The sequence below is a fragment of the Salmo salar genome, chromosome 22 (assembly GCF_965601325.2).
Source record: "Salmo salar chromosome 22, fSalSal1, whole genome shotgun sequence".
NCBI classification, from domain to species: Eukaryota; Metazoa; Chordata; class Actinopteri; order Salmoniformes; family Salmonidae; genus Salmo; species Salmo salar.
In genome coordinates, this window is record NC_138312.1 from 41,795,482 (window position 1) to 41,820,343 (window position 24,862).

General features: G+C 44.9%; 1 protein-coding gene across 2 annotated transcripts in view; it reads right to left on the bottom strand.

The window, feature by feature from the left end:
- Window positions 1–122: 122 nt before the first annotated feature.
- cntn2 (contactin 2) overlaps window positions 123–24,862 on the bottom strand; it is an 81,009-nt gene continuing 56,269 nt past the window's right edge. For both annotated transcript variants that reach the window (XM_014167764.3, XM_014167765.3), the window contains 20 exons: window positions 17,766–17,907; window positions 17,468–17,640; window positions 17,116–17,211; window positions 16,718–16,930; window positions 16,358–16,460; window positions 15,923–16,104; window positions 15,651–15,787; window positions 15,374–15,503; window positions 15,097–15,247; window positions 14,293–14,420; window positions 13,871–14,046; window positions 12,657–12,777; window positions 12,229–12,387; window positions 11,904–12,124; window positions 11,488–11,722; window positions 11,085–11,200; window positions 10,158–10,344; window positions 7,851–7,963; window positions 7,205–7,373; window positions 123–4,483 (listed from right to left, as the gene is read on the bottom strand). In XM_014167764.3, the coding sequence (XP_014023239.1) occupies window positions 4,374–4,483; window positions 7,205–7,373; window positions 7,851–7,963; window positions 10,158–10,344; window positions 11,085–11,200; window positions 11,488–11,722; window positions 11,904–12,124; window positions 12,229–12,387; window positions 12,657–12,777; window positions 13,871–14,046; window positions 14,293–14,420; window positions 15,097–15,247; window positions 15,374–15,503; window positions 15,651–15,787; window positions 15,923–16,104; window positions 16,358–16,460; window positions 16,718–16,930; window positions 17,116–17,211; window positions 17,468–17,640; window positions 17,766–17,907 (3,062 nt within the window). In that variant the 3' untranslated portion in view covers window positions 123–4,373. The remainder of the gene's footprint in view (window positions 4,484–7,204; window positions 7,374–7,850; window positions 7,964–10,157; window positions 10,345–11,084; window positions 11,201–11,487; window positions 11,723–11,903; window positions 12,125–12,228; window positions 12,388–12,656; window positions 12,778–13,870; window positions 14,047–14,292; window positions 14,421–15,096; window positions 15,248–15,373; window positions 15,504–15,650; window positions 15,788–15,922; window positions 16,105–16,357; window positions 16,461–16,717; window positions 16,931–17,115; window positions 17,212–17,467; window positions 17,641–17,765; window positions 17,908–24,862) is intronic.

A 24,862-nucleotide genomic window follows, 5' to 3' on the forward strand; every position in this document is an offset into this window, starting at 1 on the left:
ATTTAGGGGCTGTTCATCCTGATATGTCACAACTGATAAATAAAGCAGTCTTTGATCATGCTATATCATCCATGCAAATTCAACAGTGGTAAGGAAATAAAAAACCCAGTGGAACAGAAACGTTTTAAATACAACCCCAAGGTGTTTATTTAGTCATATTTACAAGTGACATCCCCCCTTCACATTCCCATTCAATCACAGATTTAGATTGGCCAAACGGTATCATAACATATCAACATTTCAGCCCAGCCAGCTGACAGACAAACACATCCTAGCAGAGAGGTTGCCCTTTTAACCACTGATACAGGGACAGTGTTTTCACCCCCCGAATGCTTCAGGTTAGTATTAGGGGGAGAGTAACTGATCCTAGATCTGTGGTTATGGGCAACATCTACTTCGAGCACCATCATAGCTTCCACCACGAAGTGTGAGATGAACCGCCCAATCAGACTTCCTGAAGTTGACACAACATTCCGAGAATAGTTTTTGGACATGACGTCACCTTAGTATTATAGAGATATCTGATGGTAACTTTAAATAAGAAAAGCGTTGCGTTAACAAAAACATTTACACACACACACACACATACACAAATTAATAAGCTAGCATTAAGTACATAACCAAAAGGGCAACAACATTCCATGGCTGAGGCAACCTTCCCCATTGGGTTAGAATAAGCAAGGGCAGATCACGTGTACTTGTGCGTCTTCTCAGACCTATTCCAGTGCTGGGTGAAGAAGGAACAACACTACCCACCAAACAGTAGGCTCTGAGTTGTGAGCTAAGTGTGTGCTAACAACTGTACTCTAGCAGTACAGCACAGTACAGTACAGTACAGTATCTACAGACCGATGATAAGTGAGATCCAGTGTACAAATACACTGAGTGTACAAAACATTAGGAATATCTGCTCTTTCCAGACTGACCGGGTGAATCCATGTGAAAGCTATGATCCCTTATTGATGTCACTTGTTAAATCCACTTCCATCAGTGTAGATGAAGGGGAAGGAGACAGGTTAAACAAGGATGTTTAAGCCTTGAGACAATGGATTGTGTATGTGTGCCATTCAGATGGTGAATGGGAAAGACCAAAGATTTAAGTGCCTTTGAACGGGGTATAGTAGTAGGTGCCAGGCGCACAGGTTTGAGTGTGTCAAGAACTGAAACACTGCTGGGCTTTTCACACTCAACAGTTTCCCGTGTGTATCAAGAATGGTCCACCACCTAAAGAGTACCCAGCCAACTAGACACAACTGTGGGAAGCATTGGAATCAACATGGGTCAGCATGCATCCCTGTGGAACGCTTTCAACACCTTGTAGAGTCCATGCCCCAACGACTTGAGGATATTCTGAGGGCAAAAGAGGGTAAAACTCAATATTAGGAAGGTGTTCCTAATGTTTTGTATAATCAGTCTATGTCTTTACCATGACTTCTGTCCTGTGCTTACGGGAACACAGGCTGCTTTCCCAGTTGGTGGCTGTATCAGTTTATCTTAAACATTATTGAACAGCTAGATGTGATACAGTGTACAGAGCTGAGTGGTCCAGTGGCTTTCAGCATATCAGGCCTTAGTAACTGTTTGACCCTGCAGAAGCTGCTAAATGAGATATATCATCAACAACATGTTTGACTATAGCTTGACCGGCATGTTGAAAGAGAGTCAAGTTGATGCCCTTGTTCTGCAGTTTTAACGACAGTATTACCATGCATTCATTGTCTTCAACTTCAAACTGAGAGTTTGTGTTTCCTCAATAAGTCATTACTATAAGACGTATGGACATTCCCGTCTTTTCTTTTTTAGCTGCCCTCTTTATTTTAAGGTACAGTGATCAACATACCAAAACAGTTTATAAAACGCAACACTCCCGATCCAATAGAAAATGACCTGAACACTGTCAGGCACAGGATTGGGTGGCTTCACACACTGGAATCAAAATAACACTATGAGTCTGCAACATCAAAACTGACAGGTGTTGAATACATCAATGTATTATGAAAACAACATGACTGTCAAAACTGGGAACTCTGGGTATAGTGGCGTTGTTGCTGTACTAACAGATTGTCATCAAAATGTTTCATATCCAGTGTGTTTGTATCTCGCTCATTCTAATGTTGACAATCAGTCGATGTCTGTTTCAAACAAACAATAACTTCTATATAGCTTTGGCCCTAAAATGTGAGATGTAGCTAGCAAACAGCACTGGAAAAAACAAGTGGTCCATCATCCAATCACTTGCTCAACAAACCGTTTTCAACTCCCAAACTTTTACAAATAACAAAAAAAGACCCCTTGCAAACCATAAGGTATTGTTTGATTCCTACACTCCTGAGATGTTTTGAAATCATAGAATTACAATTACAATGAGTGATGACTAACAAACCCTGGAGTGTCACAGAGCTTCTAGGTACATAGAACTGTTCTACTGCATAGAACAACATGTAGCAGCACAAATGTACTGCTACTGGCCAACCTGCCTTTAGATGGTTCAGACCAACAGAAATGGAATAAAACAACAACAGACAACATACAGTAGTTGCCAACTTGTTTCACGTTAAGATGTGTCTAACAGTAGTTATATTGAGAACAGATACACTGTGTTGATACAGCAGTTTACCATTGACTTCTTGGCTACGCCCAAAATCAATAGTTCAAGGTATTGTACTGAACATACATTCCACAGACTTTCTAGGTGCAGGAGTTATCAGATGGGAAAATATAGGAGAAGACCCACTGTTCAAAAGCTGCCACGGTTTTAATGTACAGTGGCATAACACTTGACAAAGACAGTGGTTGACATGTTGCTATTGTAACTCTGGAAACATCGGGAACATTTAAACAGCTTGCGGGAGTTCTCTTTGCTTTACACCCAAATCAATATCACAGGGGCTTCATGATTAACTAGCATATAAGGTATGTTCCTTAGATGTCGTATCCTTGCTGTGAACCCTTCTCAGACAAACAGTATTTATGGCAGGTGTGTTGCATGATTAACAGTTAATGAACAACAGGACATGTTACATAAAAGTTAATAGATAGAGGGTGATAGAATAATGGTGGCATTAATAATAATACTAACGATAACTCTGTACTTTGGTGATCACACTTTCATCGTTTTTTTGCTGTTGAAAGAACTGATGAAGCTCTTTATCAAGTTCAGTTCTCTCATCTAAACATAAACAATAAAAAAGTTAAACATTCATTTGGACCATTGAAGTTATTCATCTTGATGCTGCCATAGCAAACAAATAATAAAGCAACCAAACAAATACACAGGCAGAAAATCCAAAGAGAAAAAGGACCATTTTAAACAGAGACTGTGTCATAAGAAAGACCAGTAGGCTAAGTTAGCGTTCTATTTACAGTGAGTTCCATTTGAAGAAGACTTTCTCAAAAATCATGAGGTTTATGACATCACTGTTTTATCCCCCTTCATCTTATTCTAGATACAAACATTTGAGTTGGTCAGTGTCTGAGGGAACCAGAGATGTTATCTACTGTTCTGTATGTATGTACCATAGATAATTATAGAGGACTCATCATTGTACCTGTCCCATTATGGCGTCTGTGAGCGCACGGGCAGCGCCATTGAGACCATCTCCATTTTGAAGTAGTACATTTTCTTCTACTACTACTTCTATGAGTTGGTAAAAAAACTGAAAGGGTGCATACTGCCACCTGGTAGTGTGTTGTTTAAACAGGTATAAAGTGAAGGTTGGCGATTTACTGCCACCTGCAGTTACGGAATGTTTGATCACAAGTATAATTCATTGGCTGATCCCTCCTGAGGACCTGGATGGAATTATGTGATCCTTCCTTAACCCATAGGATGTCCCACCCATTTGACAACTTCAGAATGGTGAAAGTCCTCAATTGCGCAGCGCATGCTAAAACGTGCTTTTGGGCACTAGAGTCCTCTTTCATTCTCTATGGTATGTACACATGATGCTCTACATACACAGGCTGATTTGGGTGACATACGCCAGTGAGCCTATAGCAGAGTAGGGAAAGCCAGGAGACACGGAGAGAGTGACCGATTGCTGTGAAGCACAAAGGCCTCTCTTATCCCCATAAGGCATGGTTCTAACGACACCAATGTAACTGACAATCAGGTAGTCTGACCCACTTGAAACCCCACAGACCCACACATAAAAAAATTACCCTCTTTGATTTTTTTTATAAAAAGAAGAATAAAATAACCATTAGTCATTTTGACAACTCCCACCATCCCCCTTGCTTCAAAATATTACCCCACACATCCCTCCCCACCTATTTGAATTCATCCCTTAACCCCACCCCAACAAAACTCCAGATAGGTGAATTTGACCAATTGGCTTAGACCATGAAACATAATGTCCAGGGATTGTTGTAGATCACAGGTCCAGTAAGCCAATGAGAGTGATGGAGAGTGTGGCGGTGAGCAGGAGAGGAGCATGATTGGACCATGGGGATCCCGCCTGGTTCTGCACCATCATTCCAGTTCCTGTTTGAGAAAGAGAGTGAGATAGAAAGCGAGAGAGAGAGAGACAGAGAGACAGAGACAGAGACAGAGACAGAGAGAAAATTGGGGACATGCTCTGGTACAGTATAATCATAACAGTTGCCTTCTTGTCTCCTTTGCTTATTGGAGGAGTCACAGTTCTAATACTGAGCTCAGTAAGCAAAAGCTAATTGACAGACACTGACTAACAACCACTGTCTCTCTGACTGGCTCACACAGCCCTCCCGGCTCTAGAGATTGGGACTGGAACACAGCTAGTCTTAAGCAGTCTTAAGCATACTCCAAAGAGCAATGTGTGTGTGTGTGTGTGTGTGTGTGTGTGTGTGTGTGTGTGTGTGTGTGTGTGTGTGTGTGTGTGTGTGTGTGTGTGTGTGTGTGTGTGTGTGTGTGTGTGTGCGCGCATATGTGTTCAGTATGTGTGCATTCCTGCATGTGTGTGATAGACAGGCACTAATACAGAATCCAGTGAGGTAAACCCCCATTAACCCTCTCTACCTCTCATTAAACTCTGTCACTCACTGACGAACCTCAACTTCCCACAGCAGCCTAGCAACCTCATAGGCAGCAACAGGACTCCAGAAAGCTACCCAGTTCCAATATTCCAATTCCCACCTGAGAAATGATAGGCTATCAGAAACAGGAAGGCCAAAAAGATCAACAAGGACAACAACCACCCGAGCCACTGCCTGTTCACCTCGCTATCATCCAGAAGGCGAGGTCAGTACAGGTGCATCAAAGCAGGGACCGAGAGACTGAAAAACAGCTTCTATCTCAAGGCCATCAGACTGTTAAACAGCCATCACTAACGTTGAGTGGCTGCTGCCAACATACTGACTCAAATCTCTAGCTGTCACGTCCTGACCAGTAATAAGATTATTTGTTATTGTAGTTTGGTCAGGACGTGGCAGAGGGTATTTTGTTTATGTGTTTCGGGGTGATGGTTTATGTAGTAGGGTAGTTGATTTATTATTTCCGGGTTTTGTGGTCACTGCTCTATGTTAGTCTATGTCTATGTTCTTTCTAGTTAGTCTGTGTCTATGTGTAGTTAATTGGGGTGTGGACTCTCAATTGAAGGCAGGGGTTGTCTAGTTGCCTTTGATTGAGAGTCCTATATATTAGGGTGTGTTTGTGTTTGTGATTTGTGGGAGGTTGTTTCTTGTTTAGCTGTCTCTGCCTGACAAGACTGTCTTTTCGTCGGTCATCATTGTTGTTATTTTGTATACGTGTTTGTTTGGTTTTCCTTCTTTCGCCTATTAAATATAAGATGAGCATCCACATTCCTGCTGCGTTTTGGTCCTCCATTTCCGACGACAACCGTGACACTAGCCACTTTAATAATTAAACATTTGATGTAATAAATGTATCACTAGTCACTTTAAACAATGCCACTTTATATAATGTTTACATACCCTACATTACTCATCTCATATGTATATACTGTACTCTATACCATCTACTGCATCTTGCCTATGCCGTTCGGCCATCACTCATCCATATATTTATATGTACATATTCTTATTCATTCCTTTACACTTGTGTGTATAAGGTAGTTGTGAAATTGTTAGGAATTGTTACATTACTTGTTAGATATTACTGCACGGTCGGAACTAGAAGCACAAGCATTTCACTACACTCGCATTAACATCTGCTAACTATGTGTATGTGACCAATAAAATATGATTTTTGATTTGACATGGATTTCATAGAACAGTTTGACCTCATCCTCCCAGCTAATTATGACTGGGCTGCCGTGAATAGCCGTGTGGTTCCAATTACCACTTAAGCTCTTGTAACCTTCTGTGTGTGACAGCTAGCTAATCCTGTTAGCCGTGGGCTACACTAGCTGTTGGGGCGGACTCATGCAGAACAGGAGATGGGATTTGGTTATTTTATATCTTCCTGTAGTGAGTTCTGATCACAGCAGGAGTGGTGTAGCTGTTAGACTAGTCCTAGGTGGGGTTGTAACTTAAACTTGGCACAAAACCTTGCCTGAAGAAGCTCTGGGGCTCTGGGGCTACTGGTAATTTACCAAGGTTACTGGAATGTTGGTCATGAACAGGTAATCTATGGCAACATTGGTAATTTATACTTGTATAACTTTTAAATGTATTCATATTTAACATGATTTTTTTTTTTTTATATCTGTGTCCATATTGTCCATGAGTTTCTATTGGATAGACCATAAGTGTTCAAGATAATATAGACTAATTCATGAAAAAAGTATCTAATCAACAATGGCACCTCTGCAACTCTTCCAACAATTTGTCTTTTATCACAACTGACACCGTAAAATAAATAAAAGTCAGTAAAAAAAAGACAGGCTATTTCATGCTGAAACCCTCAGTAGAAACACCAATGGTATTATTTGATTATTTAACATATTATACATGTGATAAGGCCACAGAGGGACAGAGATAATTAGACACCTGTGATAATCTGAAGTACCCAAAAAGGCCCTAGATGCAATCTGATAAAATTCCACAAAATCCTTGAAAGTTACAACAATTATGTTAGTGTGCACTTGTTCACTTCCCTTCACTGATATGAAAGGAAATGAGTGGTATAAGAAATATGGTAGAAACAATCTATAGCCCATCCTTTCACCAATCCAATGCTTATAGATTTAGGGGAAGTAGTGAACGAGTGTACACTTTATGAGAAAAAAGATATTATTGGGACACACCCAGTCAGTCCAAGTCTCACCTGAGTCTCGGGAGACGATGGTCTCTTGTGCGGCTCCGTCGCCACCCTCCCCCCAGGAGCGTATCTCCAGGACCACGTAGCCATTGTCTTTGGGTAGGGGCAGGGTCACAGACGTCTTCCCCTTGTCCAGAACCTTCAGAGCAGACTGGCCCTCGTGCTTGTACAGGACCTGAGAGAAGATAGAGGGAGGGAACCTATTCACACAAACTGTACAGAGGAAATACATTTGTTGGGTTATTGTGTGTGTCCTTTCCCCCTTTGCTAACTATTATTTGTTTTATTAAGCTAATGTTTTCATGACTTTTCTGTTTTCTCTCTGCACAGCATCACACTATAAAACCAGTATAGGATGGTTCATGTTATCTATTGATGACATGCTATATCTTGAATGTTTTTCTATTGCCAGGCTGAGCCTTATCAAATGCTCTTTGATTCTTTTACATTACCTATTTATTGCACTACATATCTGATTATTTACAGAAGGGTTTACAAGTAGCTTATGCGAACAACTTTATTCATTTTGACCGCATATCCCCTTTCACTTCACACATCTTAACATGATTTAATATATTTTGACAGTGCATTCACAATATGACAATAACGTACCTACCTGCACACACCCCTCCTACAAACAGACACCACTCACCTTGTAACCCAGTACGGCTGATTCGTTGTCTAGGGTCTTGACGTGATCCCATCTAACAGTTACCCATGAGCCATCAGTCTTCCAGGACACGTTGCCAGGGGGACGATTAGGAGCTGTAAAGGTAAACGAAGGAAAACAACAAGAGACAACAACTTATTGACCTGTCTCACCTTCCGGGAGTCAGATGACCAAGACATGAATTCAACTTAGATACATGTACTTGATAATACAATGGTCTCACACACATTTTACGGACACAGAAACATGACGATCCAAACTGTAACCGAAATGCAAACCAAAAGGCATGATATCATATAAAATATATTAATATAGGCATATTTTTGCCTAATGTTGACAGTGGGTTAAGGTATCAGTATCAGTAGCTTAAGGAGAGGAGATCTGTATCAGGATCAGCACAGACATGACTCCGTCTCACTCTATAAATCCTCCACAAGAACCCCTTTACACCCTTAAGCCCAGTAGATACTGGTAGCCAGGTGCATATCCACCCTCCCAAAAACACTGGGGCCATACTTACGAACTTCAGACAAAGTTTCAATTCAAGTTTAAGCATCAGCCAATAAAAATTGTTGGCGCATTGTCACGTGATAGAATGCTGCATTGCAGCTGGTCCCATCAGATAACATGGCACACGTTAGCCCTATGCTAAGTTCACCAGGTGGCAGGGATTATTTCCTTTAACAACTTCCTCATCAACCTATCAGAGACGTTAAACTTGTGGGCGACAAAAGTAAAACGGCACAACCTGCTTTTGAAGTTAGTAAAAAGCTTCTGATTTAAACTGGATGTTTAGATCACAGTGTAGCGATCCTGGCACCTGGTACTTTTCACGGTGTGCGGCAAGTTGGAATCCCAGGTAAGATAGATTTTTTTTCCTTTAAAATATAGAATGACATTTATTTACATTTTACATTTTAGTCATTTAGCAGACGCTCTTATCCAGAGCGACTTACAGTAGTGAATGCATACATTTCATACCATTTCATGCATTTTTTTGTACTGGCCCCCTGTGGGAATCGAACCCACAACCCTGGCGTTGCACACACCATGCTGGCGTTGCAAACACCATAGTGTTAGTGTGTTGCAGGGAATTGCAGGGCAAAACCTTGGAAATGAAGATTACAAATAGGCTACTGCTACTATGCAGGCGTGTAACGTTAGTGCTGCTGGAGCGACGCTCCACCACTTCTCAGAATGGTGCATGTTTAATACAGTTTATATCAAAGCTGAATCAATGTCTTGCAAGACCACTTAATGATGAATTTGTAATCTACATAGGCCAAGCATAGAATATAATAGCATAGTATAACTGTACTGTTAGACCAAAAACGTCCTTTAATTTCTGATGTAGGCTACACTTACATGTACAACGTTTTGTATGCATTGTTAGAATCATCCACTTCGTCATTTAAGCCTTATTTGAATTGAGCATCGAGGACAAGCAGTGAACAGTTATTTTCTCAACAAAAAAGCTTGACTTCACAGGGACTCAAACCCACAATTACTGTGCCCCAGAGATGACACGTTATACCCTTAGTGCTATATGCCATCTGGCAGGGATATAAATTGTGGTGAATGACAGCTTTCTGACAAGGCCACAAGGCTCTTCGTCTTTTTTTTTTTTTACTATGTACGAAAAACGTTGTCTAACTTTAGTAGCTAGTAGCCTAGTCAAGGATGCATCATGCTACACATTGATCTTTGTGACAGACCAAGTGGAACAAAAGTAAACCTTGACTTAGGATGTTTACCAAATCCATCTGGAGGCCAAGTTGACCTCTTTCATTGAAATGCTGTTGGTTTGTGGAGAAAACATATTTGAACATATTTGATATGCTGATGAGGAAGTTGTTACAGGAAATAGTCAGTGCCACTTGGTAAAGTTAGCATAAGGCTAACGTGTGCCAGATTATCTGATTGGACAGCTACAATGTAGTGTTTTATCACGTGACCCTACGTCAGCGATTTAAATTGGCTGATGCTTGAACTTATACTTTTTCTGTTTGCAAGTATGGCCCCATTGTGTTTGACCCCCTGGGGTGATCTCAGCTGGTAGGGACAATCCATCTCAGCCCACAGGGGAGAACTCATACTTACACTAATGCAATAATGTCAACCCACGGCTCACATCTGCTCCTGAAGGAGGTTTTGGGCCAGAGATTAAAATCATATTTGAGTGTGTGTTATGTCATATATACGGAATGGTGTCTTGATGGTGGCAATACTGTGTGTGTGTGTGTGTGTGTGTGTGTGTGTGTGTGTGCACATGTTAGGTATCCTACATACGTGGTCTCCTGGTAGTGACAGTGGTTCTGGGTGAGGCTGGTCCAGTGCCAGCGCTGTTGTAGGCCATTACGGTAACATGGTACCGGGTGCTGGGTCTCAGTCCCACCACGCGAGCCGTGGTCTCAAGCCCAGCTGTACGCACACGGTCTGCAGACGCCTCCCGCTCATGCTGACGCCAGTACCGGATCTGTAAACACACACATACACAGCATTGTCAAACAATTTGTTATGTGACCGTGGGTACATCTCTTAAAGGAAAGAGATGCCTAATACTGGAATTGTTTCTTCTACTGAAAAAACCCCACAAACTTTGTCAAATCATTAGGAATGTTAGATACCTGTACTCTTCCTCACAATATACTGTGTGGTACTATAAATATGAGCATATTTTCTGGTGAGCCTTACATCTAAGCCCTTTGTTGTTTCATGCTTCACCTGAAGGCACTGTGTATTCTGTATTTTTTCTTCTCTTAAACTATGTTTCCTTTCAAATATGTCCAATAAACATATGTAAGATGAAAGTGTGACACCTGTTGAACCGTGATAATATTAATGACTCTGCCATTGTTTCCCCACAGGGCCATCATGGTAACCAACCATCAGACCTAATCTGCCTGTTCGACAGACTGAACATGCTGATCCCAACCACACACAGCCCAGCTAATAAATTAGTACCATCTTTATTAGTGTGGGGGTAACAGATCAAGGCTGAGAAGATAAGATGAGGTGAGGTCAACTCCAGGACGGTCTCTCACTGGCGTCAGGGGACTGATGGCACCATAGCTGGTACTGACTGGTTTTGAGCAAAAGTCCAGAGATGGGTCCCAAATGTCATCCTATTCCATTCATAGTGAACTACTTTTGACCAGGGCCCATAGAATAGCTTGTCACATATGTGTTATATGCTGGTGTTGTGCAGGTCCTGACCTCGTATCCTTGCAGGATACCGTTGGTGCTGAGATGTTGGATGGGGTCCCACGATACCTGCATCTCGAACGCTGTCAGAGCCGTGGCATTGATCCTCGAGGGCGCCACCGTGGGCTCTGCATGGAGGGTCATGGGTAAAATAAGGGTTGGGGAGTTGGATCATATCTAACACACATAAGTACGATAAACACAATGAATTGACATAATGTGGTTGGTAAACATCTGCTTTTTTGTGTTTTTGTTCGCCCTCTTGTGGCAATCCAGCATAATGCTCCTAATCCTTCCTGCATGCCCCAGGCCTGTTCTGACTCAGCCTCCTCTGCAGAGTGCACCAGGATGATCTGACTGAAGGGTTAAGGCTAGGGTTGAGGTTAGGGTTAGAGTTAGAGTTTGGGTTGCTCACCCTCTTCTGCAGAGTGCACCACAGCGATCTGGCTGAAGGGACCCTCTCCTTTACGGTTGTAGGCTTTGATCTTCACCTCAAAGAGGCAGTAGGGAGACAGGCTCTGGTTGGAATAAACGTAGCGAGACGACTCCACGTTGGAAACACGCTCCACCACCCACGTCGGCGAGTTCTGCTTCCGGAATGCCAGGATGTAGCCGAAGCCATCTCCGTTCTGGTACTCTCTGGCCATGGGCTGGGATCAGATTCAAACAAAATTTTATGTCAATTTTCACAATGACAAAACTCTCTCTCTCCCCCCCCCCCACACACACACACACACACACACACACACACACACACACACACACACACACACACACACACACACACACACACACACACACACACACACACACACACACACACACACTGACCGTCCAGGTGATGATGAGTTCGTTGCGGTCTCCTCCTCCTCCACCTAGTCCACTAGGGGCCACTGTGGGAGCTGCTTGCTGGGTGCGTATGGTGTGAGAGGACATACTAGGTTCTCCACTGCCCAGGATGTTACTGGCGATGACCTGGAACTCATAGTCCATCCATGGCAACAGGCCAACCACGCGAATCGACTCAGCATTGCCTTCAATGTTAGATGGGTCTGTGGGAGAAGAGAGGAGGAGAAGTCAGGGACTAATTGATTGACACAAAAACACACAGGTACACAGATAACCACACACACACAGACAGTGGTGGTCCTCTTACCTGTCCTCATCCTCTTCCAACCAGGAGACAGTGGAGAGTGACCCATGATAACATATTTCCCGATGGGGCTGTGGTTGTCATAGCCACGACTCCACCGCAACTCCACCGACGTCGCGGCAACGTTCTTCACCACCAAACCACCGGGAGGTCCCGGGGGACCTGAGGAGAGACAGTTGGAGAATGCCAAGTCAGGACTTTTATCTAACCTCCTTCATTTACATGCAAGTACAAATTCTCACCCAGAAAGTAGTGGACGTAGCTCATTGTGGCCTGGGGATAAAGATGATTATGTAAGTAAGTAATTAACTAAAAAAATCCTCATAAAATGTTACAACTAAGTTCTGCAATGCTGTAAAACAAACATTTTATAAGGATGACCATCATAGAAAAAGGTCAGGTGAGTTGTTGTGATATGTTGGGGGTCTTACCTCTGACCACCAGTTTAGCGGAGGCTGAGGCGCTGTCCACCACGGTCTGAGCTGTACAGCTGTATGTACCTGCCTGACTCAGCTGACCACTCACTATCAACAGGTCACCTATGGTCTCCTTCTGTTAGAGAGAGATAGATGGTGGAGAGGGAGAGAGAATGGGAGGGTGGAGAGAGAGAATGAGAGAGAGTGAGAGATTGAAAAGAAAGAGGGCGAGAAATTAGAGATTAAAGAGAAAGAGGGCAAGAGATGAAAGAGATGAAAGAGATTAAAGAGAAAGAGGGTGTGAGAGAAATTAAACATAAAGAGTGCGAGAGATTAAAGAGAATGGGGGCAAGAGATTAAAGAGATTAAATAGAAAGGGGGCAAGAGATTAAAGAGATTAAAGAGAAAGAGAGATTAAAGAGAGAGTGCGAGAGAGAGAGATTAAAGAGAAAGAGGGCGAGAGAAAGACAGAGAGAAAGGGAGACAGATATATATATAGAGAGAGAGAAAGAGAGGGAGAGGAGAGAGAGGAAAGAGAGAGCAAGTGACAGTGGAGAGAGAAAGAGAGAAAGAGAGAAAGAGCTTGTTTAGTAATTGGAGACATGGTCTGTCTGCTACAGAGAAATAAGCCAGGTATTCAGTATTCATATCATCACCATTTCACAGCAGTATTGAAGGTAACTTTAATTAAAATGAAATTCAATGATATCCAACACTCGGCTTTAAAAGTATACACCATTATAAAGATGACTCCAGTGACAGTGAAATTTCGGTACTGACCGAAACTTGTTTGGGTCAAGATTCTAAACTCTAATCCCCAGTACACCCAGAGGCATGGAAAATGGCAGTCACATCATCAACCTAGAAGTGTTTGGTCAGCAAGACGTGAACGGTAGGAAGGGAGACTGCACATTACATGGATGGTCTCCTTGATATGGTCTGCAGCATAGATCTTAAGTGATTCAATTAAGCATGTAATAGCTGTCTCTAATAAAATGTTTGTTATTTACATAAACCCCGCTGAATGGTTCTTATTTTCATTAATCACACTGGGAATCATATTAATTTCAAGCTGTTTGATTCCAAAATCAGTTAAGCAGTTTCATTAAATTTCTAACTCTTTGATTCAAAATTACCCCAAGAGAACCCGTGGATATTTTGTGTGTCATTCATCATGACGCACCCCCATTCCTGCAATGGTTTGCTCTACAGTGGCCTGACTAACTCACCCCCTCCACGCGGTGGTACGGTCCGCCGGGGTCCTCCAGGTCTAGCAGAGCTCCGTTGAGAGCCCAGGTGAAGGTGAGGTCCATGGTGGGGTCATGTGAAGCGTGACACTGCAGCGTGACGTTCTCTCCCTGGTTGATGTCAGCGTTAGAGGGAGCCAAGGTGATCTTAGTGGCATCTGGAGCGAAGGAGGGAAAGGACAAAGGGGAGAGGAGAAGGGGAGAGTAGGAGGAGTGGAGGGGAGGATAGTGAGGGAGTTCAGTTACCTCTGACAGATTCAGTGTGTGTGTGTGTGTGTGTGTGTGTGTGTGTGTGTGTGTGTGTGTGTGTGTGTGTGTGTGTGTGTGTGTGTGTGTGTGTGTGTGTGTGTGTGTGTGTGTGTGTGTGTGTGTGTGTGTGTGTGTGTGTGTGTGTATGTGTGTACCTCTAACAGACAGGTGTCCAGTGCTGTTGGCCTTGCCCAGGTAGTTCTCAGCAAAGCAGGTGTACTTCCCCTCATCGGCCCTGCTGATGTTGTGGATCCGCAGCATCCCGTCTGGAGTCACTGTCACCCTGGAAGAAGAAGCAGGAAGCTCAAGTTACCTTCATTATCTTAACAGTTTGGAAATTATTTTGGGCTTTTTAAATGTTTGGGCCTTTTAAGTGTTTGCAGTTTGTTGCTAGACAGGAGTTAATGACGAAATCAAATCTAAAACATGACAGACTTTCCTTCAGATCACGTTTCTCTTCTAATCTCCATTTGACCTTAACTTCTACCTTTTATGTTTAATTCCCTCTGGAGATGTATCAAGTGAACATTCATACACGTACACACACACGCACACACATGCGCATAGACACACAGGTTAATTAATTATGTTTTTCATCTAGACACACAGACCTAACAAAGCACCAAAATGTGATGAAATCCGCTGAAATAGGTTCCTTTGATACACACACAACAGGGGAATGCTCTTTGATCTTACCTTCTACTACATACCTATTGCACATTTTGGTTTCTCAATCAAGCCTCAGGGTAAGGTGTGTGTGTGTGTGTGTGTGTGTGTGTGTGTGTGTGTGTGTGTGTGTGTGTGTGTGTGCCTAAGTGTGTGTGTGTGGGTGAGTGTGTGAAAGGGGAAAGGGAAAGGGGGATACCTAGTCAGTTGTCCAACTGAATGTATTCAACTGAAATGGGTCTTCCGCATGAGTGAGTGTGTGTGTGTGTGTGTGAGTTAGTGCGTGTGTTTACCTGCTGCTGTTGGTAAGGAGCTCAGTACCGCGGCTCCAGAACAGGGTGGGTTTGGGGGCGGCTCGCGGCCGACACTCCATCATCACCTGCCCTCCTCGAGCTGCTGGGACCAGCCTCCTCACCGGGTTGGAGCGGAAGTCTGGGACTTGGACTGGAGACCACAACATAGGGTGGAGGAGAGGGGGAGATAAGTTACAACTGGGGTGTTGAGTTCCAGTTCTCTTGGACTGCAGTGTTTACAGGGTTTGGTTTTAACCCTTGAACCCTGACCTCTCACCTTGCACCCTCAGCTCGGCGTTGGAGTAGATGGTGCCGTGTTTGTTCTCAGCCACACACTGATACATCCCAGAATCCTCCAGGGCCAGGTTGATGACCTTCAGACGACCCCCATTGACCTCCACCCGGTCCTGAGCGAGACCAAGGGATGGATTGAGAGATAAAGGGAGGGAGAGATGATGGGAGATAGGGGATTGTAAGTGTGTATGTATGCGTGTGTGTGTGTGTTTCTGTGTGTATATGTGTGTGTGTGTGTGTGTGTGTGTGTGTGTGTATACTTGTGTGCTGAGGGGCTGTCCATTGCGTAGCCAGCGTATGGAGGGTCTTGGTTTGCCTGCTGCAACACAAGTCCAGTGCAGCTCAGAGCTGATCTCCACCTCAGAGTCACTCATCACCTGCAGCCATTCTGGCTGTGCTAGAAGGGACCAGATAAACACAGGGACAATAAAGTGCAGGTCAACACGCATGGTTTTGATGGTCATATTGTGTGTGTGTGTGTGTGTGTGTGTGTGGGGGGGGGGGGGGGGGGGGGGTTGTGTCTCTACCCTACCTTGCACAGTGATGCGTCCTTGTTGTGTGTCGCGGCCCTCAGAGTTGTAGGCCTCACACTCATACACCCCCTCTTCATGGAAGGTCATCTCAGGCAGTGTGAGGATAGGTCCCTCTGCACTAGCCCCGGCCTTAGACGGCAACAGACCATCCACCTTCCTCCAACGGAGCTTTGGGACGGGACTGCGGAGGGAAGGAGTAGGAGAGGGGGATAAAGAGTGCAAGAGGGTTGGAGTTGGGGAGGAGGAGGGGGAGGAGGGGGAGGAGAGAGAGGGAGAGAGAGGAAATGGGTGGAAGGCAAGGAGAGAGGTACAAGAGGAGGAGAAGGAGGGAGAGGCAGGAAGGGACATGTAGGGAGAGAGTGTGTGAAAACAAAAGAAATACAACAAATTAGAGATATTCTAACATGGGACCAGAAAATGGATCAGGGACTTACTTTCCGTAGGCGAAGCATTCAAGCTGGGTGGTGTGTCCTGTCAGGGCATACGTCTCTGCTGGGAAACCCACTTTGATAGCAGGAGCTGACTTCCTGGCGTTGGCTGTGGTGAATAGAGAGGACATGTCAAAAACAGAGAAAATAGCTGATGTGGTTAAAATCTTCCCTCTTACTGAAGAAACACACTTTATCCTTCCACTTTATTTCCCTGTCCTGAAATTGTCAATTGAAATGTCAAAACTTTTCAAAGCTGTACAATTACTGTGTAAGAGTAACAGAGTCTTGAATAGGCATTTTTTCTCACTCAGCTACACGCACCAACACACACACACACACACACACACAGAGAGAGTCCTGTACCATCTGGCTGCACGGTGAGCTGGTTAGCCTTGCTGAAGGTACTCTTGGTGCTAATGTCCATGTTGATGGTGGTGAAGCAGAAGTAACTTGCTGTATCGTTAGGCTCCGCCTTGGCCAGGTACAAGTTGCCCGTTACCTGGGAAACGAACCACCGACCCCCGTCAGGCTTCATGAAGCTAGGAAACTCGCTAACGAACCAGCGGTAGGAAAGAGCTAATGAGAGGAGAGTAAAAGAGACAGAGAGGAGAGGAGAAGAGAGGAGAGGAGAGTGAGACTCAGAGAGGATGCAGAGATTGAGCATGTGTGTGAGTGTGTGCATGTGTGCGTGTGTGTGTGTGTGTGTGTGTGTGTGGTGTGTGTGTGTGTGTGTGTGTGTGTGTGTGTGTGTGTGCGCGCACCTGGGTAGTGGGCGGGGGGCTGGCAGGCCAGGAAGGCACCTGCTCCCTCGTAAGCCGTCTGTGGGCTCCTCCCTTCCCCAGGGAAGTCATGGAGGTCTGGAAAAGGAGGAAAGAAGGATGTCACAAGATTATAAAAAATCTATGAAATCCACTCAGTCAAGACAAAAATGTACTTCTCACTGAGAAATGTATTCGTTTCACTATGTAAACCAATCAATGGAATGAGATGAGATCCAAATAAAGTTTGATGAACAACAACTGGGATCCTGTAAATGTTGATGAATATGCATTGTCCCCATCAACACTGAGAGAATGGTAAATAATACCTGAATAAATAAATCAATGTACTCACAGCCGAATTTGAGGTTGGCGGCCCGGCTGAGTATGGTGCCACAGCGGTTGATGGCCAGACACTGGTAGGAGCCTCCATCACGGCCGAACTGGGGACCGCTGATCACCAGGTTACCGGCTACCAGCGTGTACCGGGGGTCACCTACAGGGACGTCTGTACCATTGACGCGCCAGCTACCGGACAGGGAGGGGTTAGATAACAAACCTGTCTGATGTATACTCTGGCTGTACCCTTCTCTCTCGTATGTGACCAATTCATTTGATTTGATTTCTGTGTGTGTGTCTGTGTGTGTGCTTACCTGTACGTAGCAGCGGGACTGGCTCTAGCCTGGCAGTTGAGAGTGACTTTGCCCTCACTGAGTCCCTCTGGGTAGACCACACTGCTGGGCTGCTCTTCAAACACTGGTCCACTGTCATGACCCGTTATGCACACGTCCCCGCCTGTCAACACACACAGCCAATCAGAATCCCCCATCACCCAATGAGGGAGTTCTATTAACCTGAGCCATGGTGCACCGGTCTGTAGCCCGTGGAGTAAACGGGCAAAATAAATGAGGGAGGTGCGCCCGTCTCAAATGGAATAGTATTCTGTGCTGTTAGGTCATGTAATCAACAAGGCAGGGTGGTGCATCGTCCAGAAACATATAACATCTCTTTTCCATAAAATATATGTTCATATTTTCAAGCAAATTTTCATTGGGAAAGCAGATAAAGTGTTTTTTTAAATCAAAAGCAATCACTTTTGCATGTGAAAACAGAATTTTACTCATTACTCCACGTGCTTAATCAAGCCTAGGCTACGCCACTTTTGTTTTGAGCCGACTTTGCCTTGGGCTTGGAACAGGGAACATGGCTCACGCCAGGGAGGCAGCCTGGTTACAAAATGAATGCAATCACTTTTCACCCAGTGCAAACTCCTCCCACGAGGTAACCCGGGCCTGATAATTGAATCCCCTCAATGACCTACTACCAGCCCCTTCCAACCAATCAGGATTCAGAGTCAAAAACTGATTCCAGTGACTTTCCCTTTTCAAACAAGTTGTTTTCTATCACTTTAACATATTTTTGCCAAATTAAATGAAAATGTTTCATCACCAAAACATCCTTAATCCCATTCAGTTCACTAGAGGTAAATTAGAGGTTAATCTGTGCTTTGGGAAGCCAAGGTAAGAAATTGTCTAATTGAATGATACATTTTTACAAACAGAAGAATTTGATTAAATGTAATCTAATCCAATTGAATCTTGTCCTCTGGGAGAGTGTTGAGATGGCCTCTTTTCCCCTATTCCCTCTTCCCCTGACAGAAACCCATACTTATTTTTGCATGGCTCAGAGATGGTAACATAGATTATTTCAAATCAAATCAAAATAAATCAAAACGTATTTGTGGTGTACACAGATTAGCACATGTTAAAGCAGGTGTAGTGAAATGGTTATGTTTCTAACTCCAGCAGTGCTGTACATTTCTAACAGTACAATATGAATACACAAATAACCACCCCCTCAAAAATAACCCCAAAAATAACCAACTAAAATGGAGAAATATCAGATTTGGTTTGTGTAGTAAAGTGTGTGTGTGTGTGTGTGTGTGTGTGTGTGTGTGTGTGTGTGTGTGTGTGTGTGTGTGTGTGTGTGTGTGTGTGTGTGTGTGTGTGTGTGTGTGTGTGAAGCAGGAGTTGTGCAGGTAAACAGAGTACAGGATCCATCTGCACTAGAGATGGGAGTGAGTCTGGAGGGGCTACAGGCTGTCAGGGATAATACTGTTGCTACAGTGAAGAGGAGAGAGGGAGAGGAGGAGATGGGTAGAGGGAGAAGAGGAGGGCCTGAGAGGGGGAGAGGAGGAGAGGAGGAGAGGAAGGAGGGGACATAGCTTAAAAAGAGGGGAAGATAGTGTTGGGGTGGAGGGGAGCAGATAAACAAGTGTAGGAGTGGAGAGAGGGAGGAGAGGCGCGGGTAGAGGTGGAGGGGAGGAGAGGAGAGTAAAGGGTGTAGTGGAGAGAGGGAGTAGAGGCGTGGGTAGAGGTGGAGGGGAGGAGAGTAAAGGGTGTAGGGGTGGAGAGAGGGAGGAGAGGCGCGGGTAGAGGTGGAGGGGAAGAGAAAGCGATAGATGAGGAGAGTCGAAGGTGCAGGTGAAACAGCAGGCTGGAGCAGACAGCTGTTCTCAAGGTACACAGAGAATCCATCCATGTTACATAGCACAAACTGGGTTAAAGATGCCTCATGAACATATGGGAATCTAATGCTGAGTCCTCATGGCTCAGAGCGTGTGTGTGAGAGAGAGAGGGTAAAAGGGATGGTGTTTTTGTGTGTGTGTGTGTGTGTGTGTGTGTGTGTGTGTGTGTGTGTGTGTGTGTGTGTGTGTGTGTGTGTGTGTGTGTGTGTGTGAGTGTGTGCGTGTGTGTATATAAAAGCGAGCATCTATCTTTTTCAGCCATCTATTTCCTGTCTTTGGGGGCTGTGAAATCCACTGGTCACTTACTGTAAATCTCATTGGATTGATTGCTTTCATTTTACACCTGCGACCCTTTCATACTCTTGCTTGTGCCTGTCGTTTTTTCCCGCTAACGTTACGACCGGGGAAATGTTTGTAATGACCTGTCAAACACACCCCGGTAATGGCTGAAATGGGCTCAATGGGATACCTGGCTTTCTGTTGAATCTATAAGATTTTTCTTGTGATATCTCCACATCACAAGAAAGAGAAGAAACAGAATGTTATTTTGATGGGTGTTCATTTTTTGTGGAACTTAAAAAAAGTTATAATTTAATACAGTTTAAATTTTACAAAATAGATTAGCTGAAATGACTTCCGAAAATGAAAACTCAGATTAGTGATATTAGTGATATTATGTCTAATCTCACAAACATTGTAAAGTACGTTGAGATAGGTGTAATCTAGAGCTAAGCATGTTGTTTTTAATCCCAGGGTATCCTGTTGAATTACGCAAGAGAACATCACAACAAACGTAATTAATGAGGCAGTCTAGACAGCACAGGTGAGTGCAGGTAGGAATAGACAGCAGTACAGGCTGGTGGGAGGAGCTATAGGAGGACGGTTCATTGTAATAGATGGAATGGAATACATTGAACGGTATCAAACACATTAAACATTGGGAAACCAAATGCTTGACTCTGTTCCATTAATTCCATTCCAGCCATTACAATGAGCCTGTCCTCCTATAGCTCCTCCTACTAGCCTCCACTGCAAGACAGAGCAAGTGCTTGGTGGTTGCAGCCCTTTTCCTCTCCTTTATGTTATTTTATTCATATATGCAAATACACCAAGTGTATTTATGCAAATTAGGTGCGTATCATTTTCTATCACAAAGTTAAAAAAAATACCTGATACAAAAAGAAAATGTGAGTGCATTCTAAGATAAAAAAAAAGGACAATAAATTGAATACCTGAATTCCCACCAAAATCACTGAACATTCATTATTTGTCCATGCCAGAAACATGTTTCTTGTGCTATAATTAAGTCAATATATGATGGATGTTGTGTGTGTATTTTTATGTGTATATTTGTATGTGTGTGTGTATGTCGGGGGGGGGGGGGGTGTGTGTGGTGTGTGTGTGTGTGTGTGTGTGTGTGTGTGTGTGTGTGTGTGTGTGTGTGTGTGTGTGTGTGTGTGTGTGTGTGTGTGTGTGTGTGTGTGTGTGTGTGTGTGTGTGTGTGTGTGTGTCAGAGGTGGGACCAAGTCACTATTATTCGAGTCACAAGCAAGTCTCAAGTCACAAGGTTCGAATCTCAAGTCGAGTCCCAAGTAGAATGGGTCGAGTTCAGTTAAATCCAATTCTAAGAGCAAGTTCCGTTTTTTCAAGTCGTCTCATGTCAAGAAAAAAAAATCTATGCAGGCAATGACCTCAACAACATATCTTTGTCTATTTATTGAGGCTACCAGACAGCCCTTTTCATTATTTTGTATACAACACATTTTGATTATGTAATAATACATTTTTACAACAAATTCCAAATGCAAGCTTCATAAGTAAATGATTGATTTACAGTGTGCTGGTCTAATCAGAGGGCTGAGTGTGTGTTTCACTAGCCAATTTGTTTTTTGCAACTGCCATACTGTCTCTATACTGTCTCTGACTGCGTGGACAGTAATCCACAGGGAATCTGGCCCACAAAATGACTGACAAAACTTAACAAAACCTTGCCAGATCATTTCAAGTCATCAGTCTGAAGTCAAAGTCGAGTCCCAAGTTATTTGATTTTCTATCATGTCGAGTCTCAAGAAATCAAATTTGTGACTCGAGTCAAACTCCTCTGTGTATACAATATGTGTGTGTGTATGTGTGTGTGTGTGTATGAGTGTGCGTGTGTGTATGAGTGTGTGTGTGTGATTCACTTCATCAACAGACCAACGGAGCATTGACGGAGCTAGTAATTACAATTTCATGGACTGTGTGCTGTCCACAGGGATCGACTATGCGTGACTGCACGCTTGGCTACAGTGGAAAAGCTTTTTACATTTCAACAAAGGAACGCTACAACACATCTTCATTTATCATTCATGAGATCGCTGAATTATTTCAACTCTGTCGTCAAAAGAAAAAAAATAAGAAAAAGACATCTCAAGAAAATCGAATCCCTTCCGCCTGCTGGTAAAAAGAAACAGCAGAAAATGGTTATCTGGCCTGAAGCACCCAAGATCTGCAGACCCCCTACTTTTGGTTCTCCAGACACACACTCTCACACCCAACCATCAGTCTGATAACACGCATGGACATGTTGAGTGTGTGTCTGCTGTGAGAGGCAGTGGCTGGCTAGGGAAGCACCATAACAGAAATAGGTTGCATGGGCAGGGGAGAGGTGAATGAAGGGGAGAGGAGAGGTGAATGGAGGGGAGAGGAGAATGAAGGGGAGAGGAGAGGTGAATGAAGGGGAGGGGAGAGGTGAATGAAGGGGAGGGGAGAGGTGAATGAAGGGGAGAGGAGAGGAGAATGAAGGGGAGAGGAGAGGTGAATGAAGGGGAGGGGAGAGGTGAATGAAGGGGAGGGGGGAGGTGAATGAAGGGGAGGGGAGAGATGAATGAAGGGGAGGGGAGAGGTGAATGAAGGGGAGGGGAGAGGTGAATGAAGGGGAGAGGAGAGGTGAATGAAGGGGAGGGGAGAGGTGAATGAAGGGGAGGGGAAAGGTAAAGGAAGGGGAGGGGAGAGGTGAATAAAGGGGAGAGGTGAAGGAAGGGGAGGGGAGAGGTGAATTAAGAGTATCGGAGAGGTGAATGAAGGGGAGGGGAGAGGTGAATGAAAGGGAGGGGAGCGGTGAATGAAGGTGAGGGGAGAGGTGAATGAAAGGGAGGGGAGAGGTAAAGGAAGGGGAAGGGAGAGGTGAATGAAGGGGAGGGGAGAGGTGAATGAAGGGGAGGGGAGGGGAGAAGTGAATGAAGGGGAGAGGAGAGGTGAATTAAGGGTAGGGGAGAGGTGAATGAAGGGGAGGGGAGAGGTGAATGAAAGGGAGGGGAGAGGTGAATGAAGGGGAGGGGAGAGGTGAATGAAAGGGAGGGGAGAGGTAAAGGAAGGAGAGGGGAGGGGAGAGGTGAATGAAGGGGAGGGGAGAGGTGAATGAAGGGGAGGGGAGGGTAGAGGTGAATGAAGGGGAGAGGTGAAGGAAGGGGAGGGGAGGGGAGAGGTAAAGGAAGGGGAGGGGAGAGGTGAATGAAGGGGAGGGGAGAGGTGAATGAAGGGGAGGGGAAAGGTAAAGGAAGGGGAGAGGTGAAGGAAGGGGAGGGGAGGGATAAAGGAAGGGGAGGGGAGAGGTGAATGAAGGGGAGAGGTGAAGGAAGGGGAGGGGAGGGGAGAGGTAAAGGAAGGGGAGGGGAGAGGTGAATGAAGGGGAGAGGAGAGGTGAATGAAGGGGAGGGGAGAGGTGAATGAAGGGGAGGGGAAAGGTAAAGGAAGGGGAGGGGAGAGGTGAATAAAGGGGAGAGGTGAAGGAAGGGGAGGGGAGAGGTGAATTAAGAGTATCGGAGAGGTGAATGAAGGGGAGGGGAGAGGTGAATGAAAGGGAGGGGAGCGGTGAATGAAGGTGAGGGGAGAGGTGAATGAAAGGGAGGGGAGAGGTAAAGGAAGGGGAAGGGAGAGGTGAATGAAGGGGAGGGGAGAGGTGAATGAAGGGGAGGGGAAAGGTAAAGGAAGGGGAGAGGTGAAGGAAGGGGAGGGGAGGGGAGAGGTAAAGGAAGGGGAGGGGAGAGGTGAATGAAGGGGAGGGAAGAGGTGAATAAAGGGGAGAGGTGAAGGAAGGGGAGGGAAGAGGTGAATGAAAGGGAGGGGAGCGGTGAATGAAGGGGAGGGGAGAGGTGAATGAAAGGGAGGGGAGAGGTAAAGGAAGGGGAAGGGAGAGGTGAATGAAGGGGAGGGGAGAGGTGAATGAAGGGGAGAGGAGAGGTGAATTAAGGGTAGGGGAGAGGTGAATGAAGGGGAGGGGAGAGGTGAATTAAGGGTAGGGGAGAGGTGAATGAAGGGGAGGGGAGAGGTGAATGAAAGGGAGGGGAGAGGTGAATGAAGGGGTGGGGAGAGGTGAAGGAAAGGGAGGGGAGAGGTGAATGAAGGGGAGGGGAGAGGTGAATGAAGGGGAGGGGAGAGGTGAATGAAGGGGAGGGGAGAGGTGAATGAAAGGGAGGGGAGATGTGAATGAAGGGGAGGGGAGAGGTGAATGAAAGGGAGGGGAGAGGTGAATGAAGGGGAGAGGAGAGGTGAATTAAGGGTAGGGGAGAGGTGAATGAAGGGGAGGGGAGAGGTGGATGAAGGGGTGGGGAGAGGTGAAGGAAAGGGAGGGGAGAGGGTGATTTTAATAACAAAGACTGACATAGTGGATGTGTTCATTTTGATGGGGAACGAGCCTGGAGCTGAAGTCCATCTTAATTTACTAGTCAGTTCAGGCATTGAATACCACTCCTACAGAAAATGTTATTTTATTCAATTCACAGGCCAGGACTGAGAGGAGACATATTCATTGGTAGTATTGAACGTTTCTGACTGATGGAGTGGGCGTGAGAGTAGAACTGACAGTGAAGGGGATGTGAGGAGGAAAGGTTCTGACTGATGGAGTGGGCGTGAGAGGAGAACTGACAGTGAAGGGGATGTGAGGAGGAAAGGTTCTGACTGATGGAGTGGGCGTGAGAGGAGAACTGACAGTGAAGGGGATGTGAGGAGGAAAGGTTCTGACTGATGGAGTGGGCGTGAGAGGAGAACTGACAGTGAAGGGGATGTGAGGAGGAAAGGTTCTGACTGATGGAGTGGGCGTGAGAGTAGAACTGACAGTGAAGGGGATGTGAGGAGGAAAGGTTCTGACTGATGGAGTGGGCGTGAGAGGAGAACTGACAGTGAAGGGGATGTGAGGAGGAAAGGTTCTGACTGATGGAGTGGGCGTGAGAGGAGAACTGACAG